This window comes from Oncorhynchus mykiss, chromosome 23 (assembly GCF_057628025.1).
Source record: "Oncorhynchus mykiss isolate SJ-2025 chromosome 23, ASM5762802v1, whole genome shotgun sequence".
NCBI lineage: Eukaryota > Metazoa > Chordata > Actinopteri > Salmoniformes > Salmonidae > Oncorhynchus > Oncorhynchus mykiss.
This window is the reverse complement of record NC_143044.1, coordinates 18,366,524-18,380,966: the sequence shown is the minus strand read 5'-3', so window position 1 is coordinate 18,380,966 and position 14,443 is coordinate 18,366,524. Positions and strand designations below refer to the sequence as shown.

General features: G+C 40.2%; 1 protein-coding gene across 2 annotated transcripts in view; it reads left to right on the top strand.

The window, feature by feature from the left end:
• LOC110502525 (regulator of G protein signaling 7) overlaps window positions 1-14,251 on the top strand; it is a 118,168-nt gene extending 103,917 nt beyond the window's left edge. For both annotated transcript variants that reach the window (XM_021580599.3, XM_021580600.3), the window contains 7 exons: window positions 37-98; window positions 500-610; window positions 846-971; window positions 8,611-8,797; window positions 8,981-9,070; window positions 13,107-13,143; window positions 13,569-14,251. In XM_021580599.3, the coding sequence (XP_021436274.1) occupies window positions 37-98; window positions 500-610; window positions 846-971; window positions 8,611-8,797; window positions 8,981-9,070; window positions 13,107-13,127 (597 nt within the window). In that variant the 3' untranslated portion in view covers window positions 13,128-13,143; window positions 13,569-14,251. The remainder of the gene's footprint in view (window positions 1-36; window positions 99-499; window positions 611-845; window positions 972-8,610; window positions 8,798-8,980; window positions 9,071-13,106; window positions 13,144-13,568) is intronic.
• Window positions 14,252-14,443: the final 192 nt, after the last annotated feature.

The window sequence follows — 14,443 nt, the reverse complement described above, 5'->3', positions numbered from 1 at the left end:
ATATTCACAAAATATTATTTCCCCTTGCTTTTCCAGATCACTTATTGGGGAGGGCAATTAGACAGACATCGACTGAAAATGTCCAAAGTGGCCGAGAGGTGAGCTACGTTCTCCTTCTCTACACCCCCCCCCCCCCATTGATCCATTGTTGAACTCTTTAATGTTTATTGTAGCCAGTAATTAAGAGCTTAGACAACCTTGAAAAGTGTTTAGTCCAAACAATACCCGGATGTGTATCATCAGCACTAAGGCTTTTTGTCATTTACTGTGCCGTAACACTGAACAGAATGTAGATTCCCATCCTTAGTTGCCTGGGTAACTCACTATTGTGTTTGAGTAAATATGCTAGATTACTTCACTTCCTGCTATCTTCGAAGGTCAAATACTGTATAGCACTGCTCTTAGTCGTATCCTGAGTTCCCCAGGCGGCATGAAACATTGTTACCTTTTCTGTCCACTTTACCTGACTGAACTGAATAGTTTGTTTTCTTTCTCCCAGTTTGTTGGCCTATACAGAGCAATATGTGGAATATGACCCCTTCATCACGCCAACCGACCCCTCCAACCCCTGGATCTCAGACGACACCACTGTGTGGGAGCTGGAGGCCAGGTTTGTCTTCTTGTACTGTCTTTTTTACTTTTTTTAATGTTTTATCTGTGTTGTTTTACACTGGTACAAGTATAGTGTGTGGTACCAGTATATGCTTTGTAAGTTGCACTGCTGAAAACCATCTCCCGAGGGATGTCAGGTAATAATATAATGATTTGTAGCTGTGTAGTGTGTACTGTTCACTGAGGTTTCCCGCTATACACTGTGGTGTCTGACTGCGTGTGTCTCTCCCCAGTAAGGAGCCAGGTCAGCAGAGGGTGAAGAGGTGGGCGTTCGGAATCAATGAGGTTCTCAAGGATCAGGTGGGGAGGGAGCAGTTCCTTAAGTTCCTGGAGTCTGAGTTTAGCTCAGAGAACCTGAGGTAGGGGATACAGTGCATACACATACATATAACACATATCTACGCACGTACGCCCCCACATGCAAACACTCACTTCCTTTCTGTCACACAATCATAATGTATCCTTGCATAAACTTTCACGTTGCCTGTACTCCCTCTGCTGGTACTTCTCTGAACTGTTTTGCCCAGGGGTAATCTTTAGGTCAATCTGGTAATGTAACTAAGTGAGAGTTGATATTATCTAACTGAGTGAGAGTCAGAGGTGAAATTTTACACCTAATCCGTCACATGAATTACCCTATAATTAGATAGATGTGATGTTATCACCAGCAAAGGACATAACTGAGTACTGAAAATGAATTCAAATACAGTTGAAGTCGGAAGTTTACATACACTTAGGTTGGAGTGATTAAAACTCGTTTTTCAACAACTCCACAAATTTCTTGTAAACAAACTATAGTTTTGCAAGTCGGTTAGGACATCTACTTTGTGCATGACACAAGTAATTTTTCCAACAATTGTTTACAGACAGATTATTTCACTTATAATTCACAGTATCACAATTCCAGTATGTCAGAATTTTACATACGCTAAATTGACTGTGCCTTTAAACAGCTTGGAAAATTCCAGAAAATGATGTATTGGCTTTAGAATCTTCTGAAAGGCTAATTGACATAATTTGAGTCAGTTGGAGGTGTACCTGTGGATGTATTTCAAGGCCTACATTCAAACTCGTTATCTCTGCTTGACATCATGGGAAAATCAAAAGAAATCTGCTAAGACCTCAGAAACAAAATTGTAGACCTCCACAAGTCTGGTTCATCCTTGGGAGAAATTTCCAAATTCCTGAAGGTACCATGTTCATCTGTACAAACAATAGTATGCAAGTATGAACACCATGGGACCACGCAGCCATCATTCCGCTCAGGAAGGAGACGCGTTCTGTCTCCTAGAGATGAACGTACTTTGGTGTGAAAAGTGCAAATCAATCCCAGAACAACAGCAAAGAACCTTGTGAAGATGCTGGAGGAAACAGGTACAAAAGTATCAATATCCACTGTAATACAAGTCCTATATCATAACCTGAAAGGCCGCTCAGCAAAGAAGAAGTCACTTCTCCAAACCCCCATGAAAAAGCCAGACTACGGTTTGCAACTGCACATGGGGACAAAGATCATACTTTTTGGAGAAATGTCCTCTGGTCTGATGAAACAAAAATAGAACTGTTTGGCCATAATGACCATCGTTATGTTTGGAGGAAAAAGGGGAACGCTTGCAAGGCGAAGAACACCATCCCAACCGTGAAGCACGGGGGTGGCAGCATCATGTTGTGGGGTGCTTTGCTGCAGGAGGGACTGGTGCGCTTCACATAATAGATGGCATCATGAGGCAGGAAAATGATGTGGATATATTGAAGCAACATCTCAAGACATCAGTCAGGAAGTTAAAGCGTGGTCGCAAATTGGTCTTCCAAATGGCTTAAGGACAACAAAGTCAAGGTGTTGGAGTGGCCATCACAAAGTCCTGACCTCAAACCTGTAGAAAATTTGTGGGCAGAACTGAAAAATCATATGCGAGCAAGGAGGACTACAAACCTGACTCAGTTACAACAGCTCTGTCAGGAGGAATGGGCCAAAATTCACCCAGCTTATTGTGGGAAGCTTGTGGAAGGCTACCCAAGACATTTGACCCAAGTTAAACAATTTAAAGGCAATGCTACCAAATACTAATTGAGTGTATGTAAACTTCTGACCCACTGGGAATGTGATGAAATAAATAAAAGCTGAAATAAATCATTCTCTCTACTATTATTCTGACATTTCACATTCTTAAAACAAAGTGACCTAATTGACCTAAGACAGGGAATTTGTACTAGGATTAAATGTCAGGAATTGTGAAAAACTGAGTTTATATGTATTTGGCTAAGGTGTATGTTAACTTCCGACTTCAACTGTATATCAGACAAATATTTCCAGAGAAAATCTCTAATACTATACAGAAATTCCTTTAAGAAGGCATGGTGAGAAAATGTTCTAGACTAGACATGCACAAGCATGCACACTTAATACGTTGGTAGTCCTGTATTAGCCTCAAGATTGATAGAGAAAGGCAAGAATAGAGCAGTTAAAATGATAAACGCAAATAAACGCAACATGTTTAGCTGAAATAACAGATCCCAGAAATGTTCCATATGTCCATTGCTTGTATTTCTTAGCCCAAGTAATTGTCGTGACGTTGTATTAGTTAATGTGACGACTGCTGCTCATCGAATGATTAACGGTTTATAATTGCGTGATTAAATGAATCAGGCAATTATTAACTCATTAACCTGGGGCACCATGGGAAAATTTGTTTTAGAATATCGATCAGAATATCGATTTTACAATAGTTGCTAATTTATCAATTTCCTCTACAGTCTCATTCTGAACGTCGCATAATCCGTGAATCTGCAAAATCCCGAGTCCCACCAATGAGTTCGTACCACACCAATTGTTGTTCATTATTTATTTACTAGAAAGCTAAAATGATAATAAAAGATACACAAAACACAGTCTAGGCTATTGATTAGAACTGAGTACAACGGGCCAACACACTCTGGCGAGAAAGAGAAAAAGGGAAAGTACACGAGAGAAATATACATTTGGGTGCATTTATCAGCTATGCTTATTTGAACCCTAACCTTGCCCCAAACTGCCGCTCTTATGGGTCAGAATATAATGATGTAATTATGTGTTGAAGGTCTCCGCTGTGGGTCTTTGTGTGGACCGTTTCGTCTTCTCGGATGGCGCACTTCTCTGGTTGTCCTCACGATGTCAGTGTCCTTTTTGCTTAACGGTCTGATTCCTCCCCCTTATTCTGAAAGGGTTCTTCTGAGGACAGCCAGCCCTGTAGCTCAGGGCTCACAGCGTAGGAATGAAAACAGTGTATATACCACGATTCGATGGGGGGGTGGAGACCGGGTGGTCCAGCTTGAATTCACCCGCTTAGACGCAGCTATTCATCCGTAGTATGGGTAGAAAAGGATTCCTTTGTCTTCAACCTTGTGTTGCGTTTTGGGCTTGTTGTCTACTCAGACCTTTGCTGCAGCTCGGGTCACTTAGTCTGGTATGTTCATTCTTAACTTCTTATGGCCGGGGGGCAGTATTGAGTAGCTTGGATGAATAAGGTGCCCAAAGTAAACGGCCTGCTCCTCAGTCTCAGTTGCTAATATGTGCATATTATTATTAGTATTGGATAGAAAAATGAAAATGATGTCTGTGAGTATAACAGAACTCATATGTCAGGCAAACACCTGAGGAGAAATCAAAACAGGAAGTGAGAAATCTGAGGCTGGTATGTACTCAACACAGTTATCATTGAAATCCCCTTGAGATATTAATGATGTTGCACTTCCTAGGGCTTCCACTTGAATGAGGCTTCTACTGTGTTGTGGGACTGAATGACAGCAGAATGAATCAGGTGTCTGGCAGTCAGCCATTTTCTGGTAACGCAAATTCCACATGATAGCGACCTGCGTTCCATGGCTCCTGAAGACACAAAGGAATGCTCCGGTTGGAACTTTATTGAAGATTAATGTTAAAAACATCCTAATGATTGATTCTGTACTTAGTTTGAAATGTTTCTTCAACCTGTAATAACCTTTTGAAGTTTTTGTCCGACGTAACGCTGACCAGAACGAGCGTTTGGATATGTATACAGAATGCGCTAACAAAAGTAGCTAATTGGACATAAATAACGGACATTATCGAACAAATCAAGCATTTATTGTGGATCTGGGATTCCTTGGAGTGCATTCTGATGAAGATCATCAAAGGTAAGGGAATATTTAGCATGTAATTTATAGTTTATGTTGACTTCAACATGGCGGCTATTTTGACTTGATTGTTCTGAGCGCCGTCTCAGATTATTGCATGGTTTGCTTTTTCCGTACGTTTAAAAAAAAATCTGACACAGCGGTTGCATTAAGGACAGGTATAATTCCATGTGTATAACTTGTATTATCATCTACATTTATGGGTATTTCTGTTGAATCGATGTGGCTATGCAAAAATCACTGGATGTTTTTGGAACTAGCGAATGTAACGCGCCAATGTAAACTCAGATGTTTTTATATAAAAATGAACTTTATCAAACAAAACATACATCTATTGAGTAACATGAAGTCCTATGAGTGTCATCTGATGAAGATCATCAAAGGTTTGTGATTCATTTTATCTCTATTTATGCTTTTTGTGACTCCTCTCTTTGGCTGGGAAAATGGCTGTGTTTTTCTGTGGCTTGGTGGTGACCTAACATAATCATTTGTGGTGCTTTTGCCGTAAATCCTATTTGAAATCGGATTCTGTGGTGGGATTAACAACAAGAATACCTTTAAAACAGTATAAGATACATTAATGTTTGAGGAATTTGAATTATGAGATTTCTGTTGTTTTGAATTTGGCGCCCTGCACTTTCACTGGCTGTTGTCATATCATCCCGTTAACGGGATTGCAGCCCAAAGAGGTTTTATACCCTCGGGTCAGAAGTGGGTGTAACCGCCTTTAGGGAAATTCTCTGTGCGTACCAAGTTAAGAGGCAAGGTCTAGATTTTCTTAAAATCCAATTTGAGATAACTAACTTCACATTTCATCTTTACCAAAACATTCTCTTTGATTTGGACATTTTACACACAACGTACAATGTATAAACATCAAGCATATACTAGGAAAACTCTTGAAGTTACAATGTTTTCGTAATAACGTCACCCTTTAACCTTTAAAAACAAAACAAAAATGACATTAATTTTCATATTCCGTCTATCGTCATTACCACCATTGTGGCTGACGGAAACTATTGTTCCAAAGTCCATTTATTGCATGTTTAATGTTCTGAGGCCGGTTCTCCATAGTGAGGGGACAAAGGAATTTTTTCTGTTGCCTAAGATTTACAATGGGCGTGAGGGGTCATGAAACCCCCACATCTTCATACCACTATATTTCTCCTCTTCTGTTGGGGTTGAGCGATAATCTGTAGGGTTGTGGTCTCCTGTAACCTGATCTGATCAGGACAGTCATGACACAAGTGCCTTCTTATTGGTGTCCTTTTAGTAGTGGATTCTTTGCAGCAATTCGACCATGAGGCCTGGTGCGTGGTGCCGGCACTGGTGGTACCGGGCTGGTGACACGCACCTCAGGGCAAGTGCGGGGAGGAGGAACAGGGCGTACTGGACTGCCGAGGCGCTCTGTAGGCCTGGTGCGTGGTGCCGGCACTGGTGGTACCAGGCTGGGGACACACACCTCAGGGCGAGTGCGAGGAGCAGGAACAGGGCGTACTGGACCCTGGAGGCACACTGGAAGAAGAGTGTGAGGATTAGGAACAGAACACACTGGGTTGTGAAGGTACACTGGAGACCTGGTGTGTATAGCCGGCATCAATTGTTCCGGAACTTTAACACATGTTTCAGGATGAGTACGAGGAACTGACACAGGTGGCATCGGACAGCCAACACGCTCCTCAGGGTGAATGCCATGCATACTACGCCAAACCAACAGCTCTCTCTCTTCACTCTCCTCCAATTTCATCAACAACTCCTCGATTGTCTCATAATCTCCCCTCCATTCACTCTCCTCCATTCTGTCCAATAACTCCTCGACAATCTCTGACTCACCCCTCAACTTCGCCCACTGCTCCATGTGTCCCCTCCCCAAATTTTCTTGGGGTTTCTGTGGCCTACCTCCCCGACGTCGTTGCTGTCCTCTCTTACTTCGCCGTTCCTCCTGCGCAGTTTCCACCTGCCTCAATGGTAGGCGATCCTCTCCTGCCAAAATCTCCTCCCACGTCCAGGATCTTTTACCGTGCAGTATTTCGTCGCAGGTCCATTTTTCCACAAAGCGCCGTTCCTCCCTTTCACGCTGCTTGGTCCTGATTTGGTGGGTTATTCTGTCACGTTCGCCATATTGATGAGACCAAGGCGCAGCGTGATAAGCATACATTCTTCTTTTAATGAAGGAAAACCACTAAACAAACTAACAAAGAAACAAAACGAACGTGAAGCTACAGTATATAACACGAGTGCTAACATGCAACTACACATAGACAATAACCCACAAAACCAAAATGGAAATGGCAACCTAAATAGGATCCCCAATCAGAGACAACGATAAACAGCTGCCTTTGATTGGGAACCAACTCAGGCCACCATAGACCTACATTTACCTAGATATATACGAAAACCCCATAGATATACAAAAACCCTAGACAAGAAAAAAACACATACCACCCTCGTCACACCCTGACCTAACCGAAATAATAAAGAAAACAAAGATAACTAAGGTCAGGGCGTGACAGAGAGTGATTGATTGATTTCAGCTTATATTTCTTTCTTCACATTCCTAGTGGGTCAGAAATGTACATACACTCAATTAGTATTTGGTAGCATTGCCTTTACATTGATTAACTTGGGTCAAATTCCACAAGCTTTAAGTTGGGTGAATTTTGGCCCATTCCTCCTGACAGAGCTGGTGTAACTGAGTCAGATTTGTAGGCCTCCTAGCTCGCACACGCTTTTTCAGTTCTGCCCACACATTTTCTATAGGATTGAAGTCAGGGCTTTGTGATGGCCACTCCAGTACCTTTGCCACAACTTTGGAAGTATGCTTGGGGTCATTGTACATTTGGAAGACCCATTTGCGACCAAGCTTTAACTTCCTGACTGATGTCTTGAGATGTTACATCTACAGGTAAACCTCCTTTCAGAAGCTTTTCTGGAATTTTCCAAGCTGTTTAAAGGCACAGTCAACTTAGTGTATGTAAACTTCTGACCCACTGGAATTGTGATACAGTGAATTATAAGTGAAATAATCTGTCTGTAATCAATTGTTGGAAAATTACTCGTGTCATGCACAAAGTAGATGTCCTAACCGACTTGCCAAAACTATAGTTTGTTAACAAGAAATGTGTGGAGTGGTTGAAGGACAAGTTTTAATGACTCCAACCTAAGTGTATGTATATTTCCGACTTCAACTGTATGTCTGTTACTTGAAATCTGTGAAGCATTTATTTGGGCAGCAATTTCTGAGGCTGGTAACTCTAATTAACTTATCCTCTGCAGCAGAGGTAACTCTGGGTCGTCCTTTCATGTGGCGGTCCTCATGAGAGCCTGTTTCATCATAATGCTTGATGGTTTTTGCAACTGCAGTTGAAGAAACTTTCAAAGTTCTTGAAATTGTCCAGATTGACTGACCATGTCTTAAAGTAATGATGTGCTGTCGTTCCTCTTTTCTTATTTGAGCTGTTCTTGCCATAATATGGACTTAGTCTTTTACCAAATAGGGATATCTTCTGTATACCACTCCTACCTTGTCACAAAACAACTGATTGGCTCAAACGCATTAACAAGGAAAGAAATTCCACAAATGATCTTTTAACAAGACATACCTGTTAATTGAAATGCATTCCAGGTGACTACCTCATGATGCTGGTTGAGAGAATGCCAAGAGTGTGCCCAGCTGTCATCAAGTCATACTACATGATTTCATGTGTTATTTCATAGTGTTGATGTCTTCACTATTATTCTACAATGTAGAAAATAGTAAAAATAAAGAAAAACCCTTGAATGAGTGTCCAAACTTTTGACTGGTACTATATAAATTATATATTATTTTTTTGTTGTGTCTTGCAGGTTCTGGCTAGCGGTCCAGGAGGTGAAGAAGAGGCCAATCCGGGAGGTCCCGACCCGGGTTCAGGAGATCTGGCAGGAGTTCCTGGCCTCTGGAGCTCCCAGTGCCATCAATGTTGATTCTAAGAGCTACGACAAGACCACCCAGAATGTCAAGGACCCTGGACGCTATGCCTTTGAAGACGCACAGGTAACGCTATAATAATATGTCAGTGAACTTTACATAGGCAAGTTACTGACTTATGTATCAGCTGGATAAGCTACTATACTGTTCAGTACATTCTTCAGAACATAAAGTATTCTGGAATGTTGAATCTTATCAAGGGTTCTTACTACGTGACCTGTGGTTGAACCATTTCTTTGTGGTTTACAGGATCACATCTTCAAGCTGATGAAGAGTGACTCCTATAGCCGCTTCATCCGTTCCAGTGCCTATCAGGAGCTGTTACAGGCCAAGAAGAAGGTAAGGTCTTCAAAGCCTTAATGATTAATTTAAACAATACTATTCTAAGTTAGACACTTCTGATGGAACGGAACCAGCAATGATATACTGTCTATAATTGAAAACCAAAATGAACTAGATCGGCCCTTTACAAAAACAGAAATCATTTTATAGGGAGTTTAAGGATTTGCTTATTCCTCTCTTGATGGATGTTCTAAATGTATCTGCTGAGACGCAGAGCCTTCCGGACTCCTTTTCCACGGCTATTATAAAAGTTATACATAAAAAAATAAAGATCCTCTACAATGCTCTTCCTATAGGCCGATAAGGTTCCTCAATGCCAACTATAAATCAATTTCTAAGGTGTTGGCTAACAGATTAGGACAATATTTGCCAAACCTGATCCTCCACCAATCATTTGTGCTGGTTATTCAACGTAATTCACAGTGTGAGGAGTGATCATAGTATAACAGTATCTCTAGACGCTGAAAAGGCCTTCAATAGGCTGGAGAGGTGTCGTGGAAATTTCCTGTATTACCAAATCATGAGAGCAAACCACACACAAGTCAGAGTTATCATAAAGTCCATCTTTAATTATATGAGCTCCATCACAACCCTGTGACTCTCGGATCAATTCAGTATCTATAAATGAATTCTCTGAGATTCCTTACATATTGCAACTGAGATCCTTTATAGCAAAGACACAGATAGCCAGACAGCATTGGCTATAAATTATCGTTCAGCTTTGTCTCCTAAACTATGTTCTTATCTCGCTCTCAGGACCATAAAACAAAACCTCATCAACAGGCATATATCAAATACACCCCTACTTGACAAGATCACAGAGACACAGTGACTGGCACACAGACATTGTGGAGCCAAGCGATAATTGGTTCCCCCTCAATCATCCCTTAAACATGGTTTAAAAGATATGTTTACATATGAAGACAAGCTTGACCTCTCCCCTCTCTGCGCCACAAGTAACGGAAACCTTGACAGAGAACAGATATCTGCAAATGGCCACCACTATAGTACAACAAGATGCATTCTGATGGGAAGTAACTCATCAAGCATATAATGAAATTAAAACATATTATCTATGTTACCCAACTATTCTGATTATTCCCCAACAAGTGGCCATACCTATTATGGCCATACCTATTCAAGGTCCTTGGTAAATTTAACTTTCGTTTGTCAACTGGGTTATGACTTTATACCATAAACCGCAAGCTAAGATCACCACTAATGGCATGATGTCAGCCACATTCCCACTCTTCAGAGGTAGTAGACAGGGCTGTTCACTTTCCCCACTCCTTTTTGTGCTAGCCACAGAATCCCTCGCAGAGGCCATAATAACGGATCCTGGCCTAAAGGGCTTTCAGGTAGGCCAGATAACGCACAAGGTCTCATTGTTCTTAGACAACATTATTTTGTTCCTCCCTGACCCGACCGGATCCCTCTCAAAACTACAATAGCTTTTGGGTACATACAGCTCTATGTCAGGTTACAAAGTCAACATGGACAAAAGTGAAATACTTCCACTGACTCGCTTTGACTATAGCATCTGTGAGAAAACAGGTCCTTTCAGTGGTTCAAATATCTAGGAATCACAGTTGATAATTACTTAAGAAATTTGTACAAGCTTAACTACTGTCTTGGGTCAGAAGGTGGTGGATGACTTGAATAGATGGATAGATCTGCCTCTTACATTATTTGGGAGAATTAGCTGAATTAAGATGAACGTTCTGCCTAAGATGAGGAATAACTCCAACATCAAATGTACAGAAATCACCCTGTCACTGCAAGAAAATATGTCGCATTGACATGGAAGGAAATCAGATTCCCCTCTCCCAATTACAAGATGGCTCTCTGAAATGAATAACAATATTCCTATGGAGAAGATTACCTATGCTTTAAGAAATAAATTCAACAACTAAAAATAGGACAACACTTCCTGGACTATCTGGAAACTCTTCCATTGGGGTTGGTGAATGTGAGCTTGTAGATCGATGTAGCTATTGTCTCTTTGTAATTTACTGTTTGTATTGCTTTGTGAATATGTTAGTCTCTCTTGTCATTTGTCATATTTAGTCATTATTAGTATTATTACTATTCTAATTTAATTTTGTAATTTGTCATTGTTTTAATTTAGTTTTTATTTTGGGGGGTAGGGTGGATTGACTTAACTTTTGTTGTAGTACTTATTACTCTTGCTGTATTGTAATGTTCTGTTGTTGAATAATTGAAGAACCCCCCCAAATAAAAATAATAATAATGATGCTCAAATTGAAAATCATTAAACTAAATAATGAGGATTTCTATCAGCCTAATCAAGGTGTAAATTATATCTCACATTCCAGTGTATAATGGCGGGAGCTGCTTGTGGATTTGACAGCTCTAAAGCAGTTCCAACACCATCGAAACATCAGATGTCGGCTAAAGCGGATCTAATTGAATCCGGCCCTAAAGAGATTTGTTCCTTTTGAACAGAATTATTGTGTTTCATTTGAGAAAAGTGCCTATATATTTCACGATTAACTGATTGATAAGACATTTAATAATGAAAACAATAATTTTGCAACAATGGTAGTTAGACATTCACCATTACATTTCAAGAGCTAGATGCAATAAGAGCACAAGTACACTACCATTCAAAAGTTTGGGGTCACTTACAAATGTCCTTGTTTTTAAAAGAAAAGCACATTTCTTGCCCATTAAAATAACATCAAATTGATCAGAAATACAGTGTAGACATTGTTAATGTTGTAAATGACTATTTTAGCTGGAAACGGAATATTTTTTTATGGAATATCTACGTAGGCGTACAGAGGCCCATTATCAGCAACCATCATTCCTGTGTTCCATTTCTGATTAGCGCTAGTTTGTGCTGTTCTGTGAAGGGAGTAGTACACAGCGTTGTACGAGATCTTCAGTTTCCTGGCAATTTCTCACATGAAATAGCCTTAATTTCTCAGAACAAGAATAGACTGACAAGCTTCAGAAGAAAGGTCTTTGTTTCTGACAATTTTGAGCCTGTAATCGAACCCACAAATGCTGATGCTCCAGATACTCAACTAGTCTAAAGAAGGACAGTTTTATTGCTTCTTTAATCAGAACAACAGTTTTCAGCTGTACTAACATATTTGCAAAAGGGTTTTCTAATGATCAATTAGCCTTTTAAAATGATAAACTTGGATTAACTAACACAACATGCCAGGAGTGATGGTTTCCGACAATTGGCCTCTGTACGCCTATCTAAATATTCATTAAAAATCAGCCGTTTTCAGCTACAATAGTCATTTACAACATTAACAACTGTAATTTTTGATCAATTTGATGATATTTTAATGGACTTTTCTTTCAAAAACAAGGACATTTCTAAGTGACCCCAAACTTTTGAACGTCAGTGTATATTTGGACATGACCTATTAATATTGTTTTTATACAGTAGACGGGTTGGCTGTAAACGTCACGAAAATTATGCACGTGCATCGCTGTGGCCGGAAGGCGTGCATTGATATGATTCTGAACCGTCAGATAGCTAGCAACAATTACAAGAAGCTGCCATGTGGGGTATCATAGGTAGCTAGTTTCAGCTCGTATCTTGTTATTGATACCATGTCTTGTTTTAAGGTGTTTTGATTGATGTCATGTCTATGCTAATATGGCAAAAATTCGGAAGCTAACTAACCAACAACTATAACGATGTATTTCAGAGAAAAAATTTGTTTTGTGCAAAAAAGTTTGGAGATTAAACATAGTTTACATGTTGTCAACAGTCTAAACCAACCCCGTCTGTTTTGCCCCATAGTTGCACAAATCTCAGTTTTGTGGAGAACAACCAACCCGTCTAGTCTTGTGAAGTCACGTTTTATTAATGGAGGTTGCTACAAAATGCTGCATTTGATGAGTTATCTCTTCTGAGAGTTAGATGAGTCAGCTGAGCTGTTTCAGGACAGAGGCATGTGACCTCTCCTGCATGTCTCAAATTTTGGCCTCTGAAACCAACCTGCCAAAATGTCCTCCCTCATTCTGTGTTCTCTCCTTGTCCCCACAGAAAAGTAAGAACTTGTTTTGAAGGATTTTGCTTCCAGGTAATAATGCCAAAGCTCTGTGCCGAGTGTTACAGTAAATTGCATGTGGTTGCTCACCTCACTTACTGTCATCCTGTGTTTTCCCTCACATTAGTGCATTAATAAATCTCTTGATAGCTCTTGATGTAAACTGTATTAATTGACTCAGGATTCATTGATTCAGGAACCTACAGCATGTCTGACATCACATAACACAGTATGATGCCAAATCAAGTTGTACACTTGATGCCCATAGGATGTCAGTATAACCCAGACATTCCCTCACACACACTTCCATATTCCAAACTGGTAGAACTCTTACACCCTCTGCTGACATACAGTATGACTTTTCCACACGCTAAGATTACAGAATGGTGTCAGGATGGATATATGATTACATTTTCTACTGTATCTTCTCAATCCCTATCCTCTTCTTCTTCTGACAGGGGAAACCCCTTACATAAAAGAGGCTGACCAGTCTTGTGCCATCATGCTAAAACATAGCCACTCTCGGATATAGAGGAGGACCATATCATTTCTACGTCATCGCCGTTTGCTTTCCACTCAGACGATGAGCGGGACAGTACATCAGATGTTGCATGTCCAAGGAGAAGACTTGTTATTCCTTTTACCTGATCTATGTCTACTATTGGAAAGGAGAGGCATTTGGAGACTTTTACAAATATTGGGGCTGGATAATGCCTTTCCAGAAAGTCAGTGTCCAGTTACTTACACCATATCTGATGGACATGTATGTCCCTCTCCAGCTGAGCTAATAATGTCAGAAATTTTTTTTAAATGAAGGAAACGTGAGCTTAACAGTAAATTCTATTCAAAATATCATCACTATACAGTACTCGATCTGTAATCACAGATACTTTGGTCACGCTAAGGGAAGTGTTGTGCGGTATGCATAAATGTAAATTGTTATGTTCATTTTGCATTGATTTTATTGCACTACAATAATTAGCACAGTTTTCATTACACTTGTAAAGTCACATTTGAGCTGTAAGAAAAGGTGTTTTCTGTCTTATGTAAAACGTAATTCTTTGTTACTCTCTCCTGCATTTATTTTTATACCATATTTAAAGACACTTAAAAATGTATTAAAGTTGTCCCTTTATCTGTTTTCACTGTCCTGGTAATGAATCAATACATTTTGTACTGGCCAGCAAAGAGTAGATGTACACACTGATCTGGGGTCATTGTAATAGATCATTGTTAATCTCTCTCTGCTCTGTCTGCTGAGGGGACAGACTGTCATCTGCAGTTTTAGTTGCTACAGCTAGATGGTGGTAGATTTAACAGAGCAGTAGCTCGT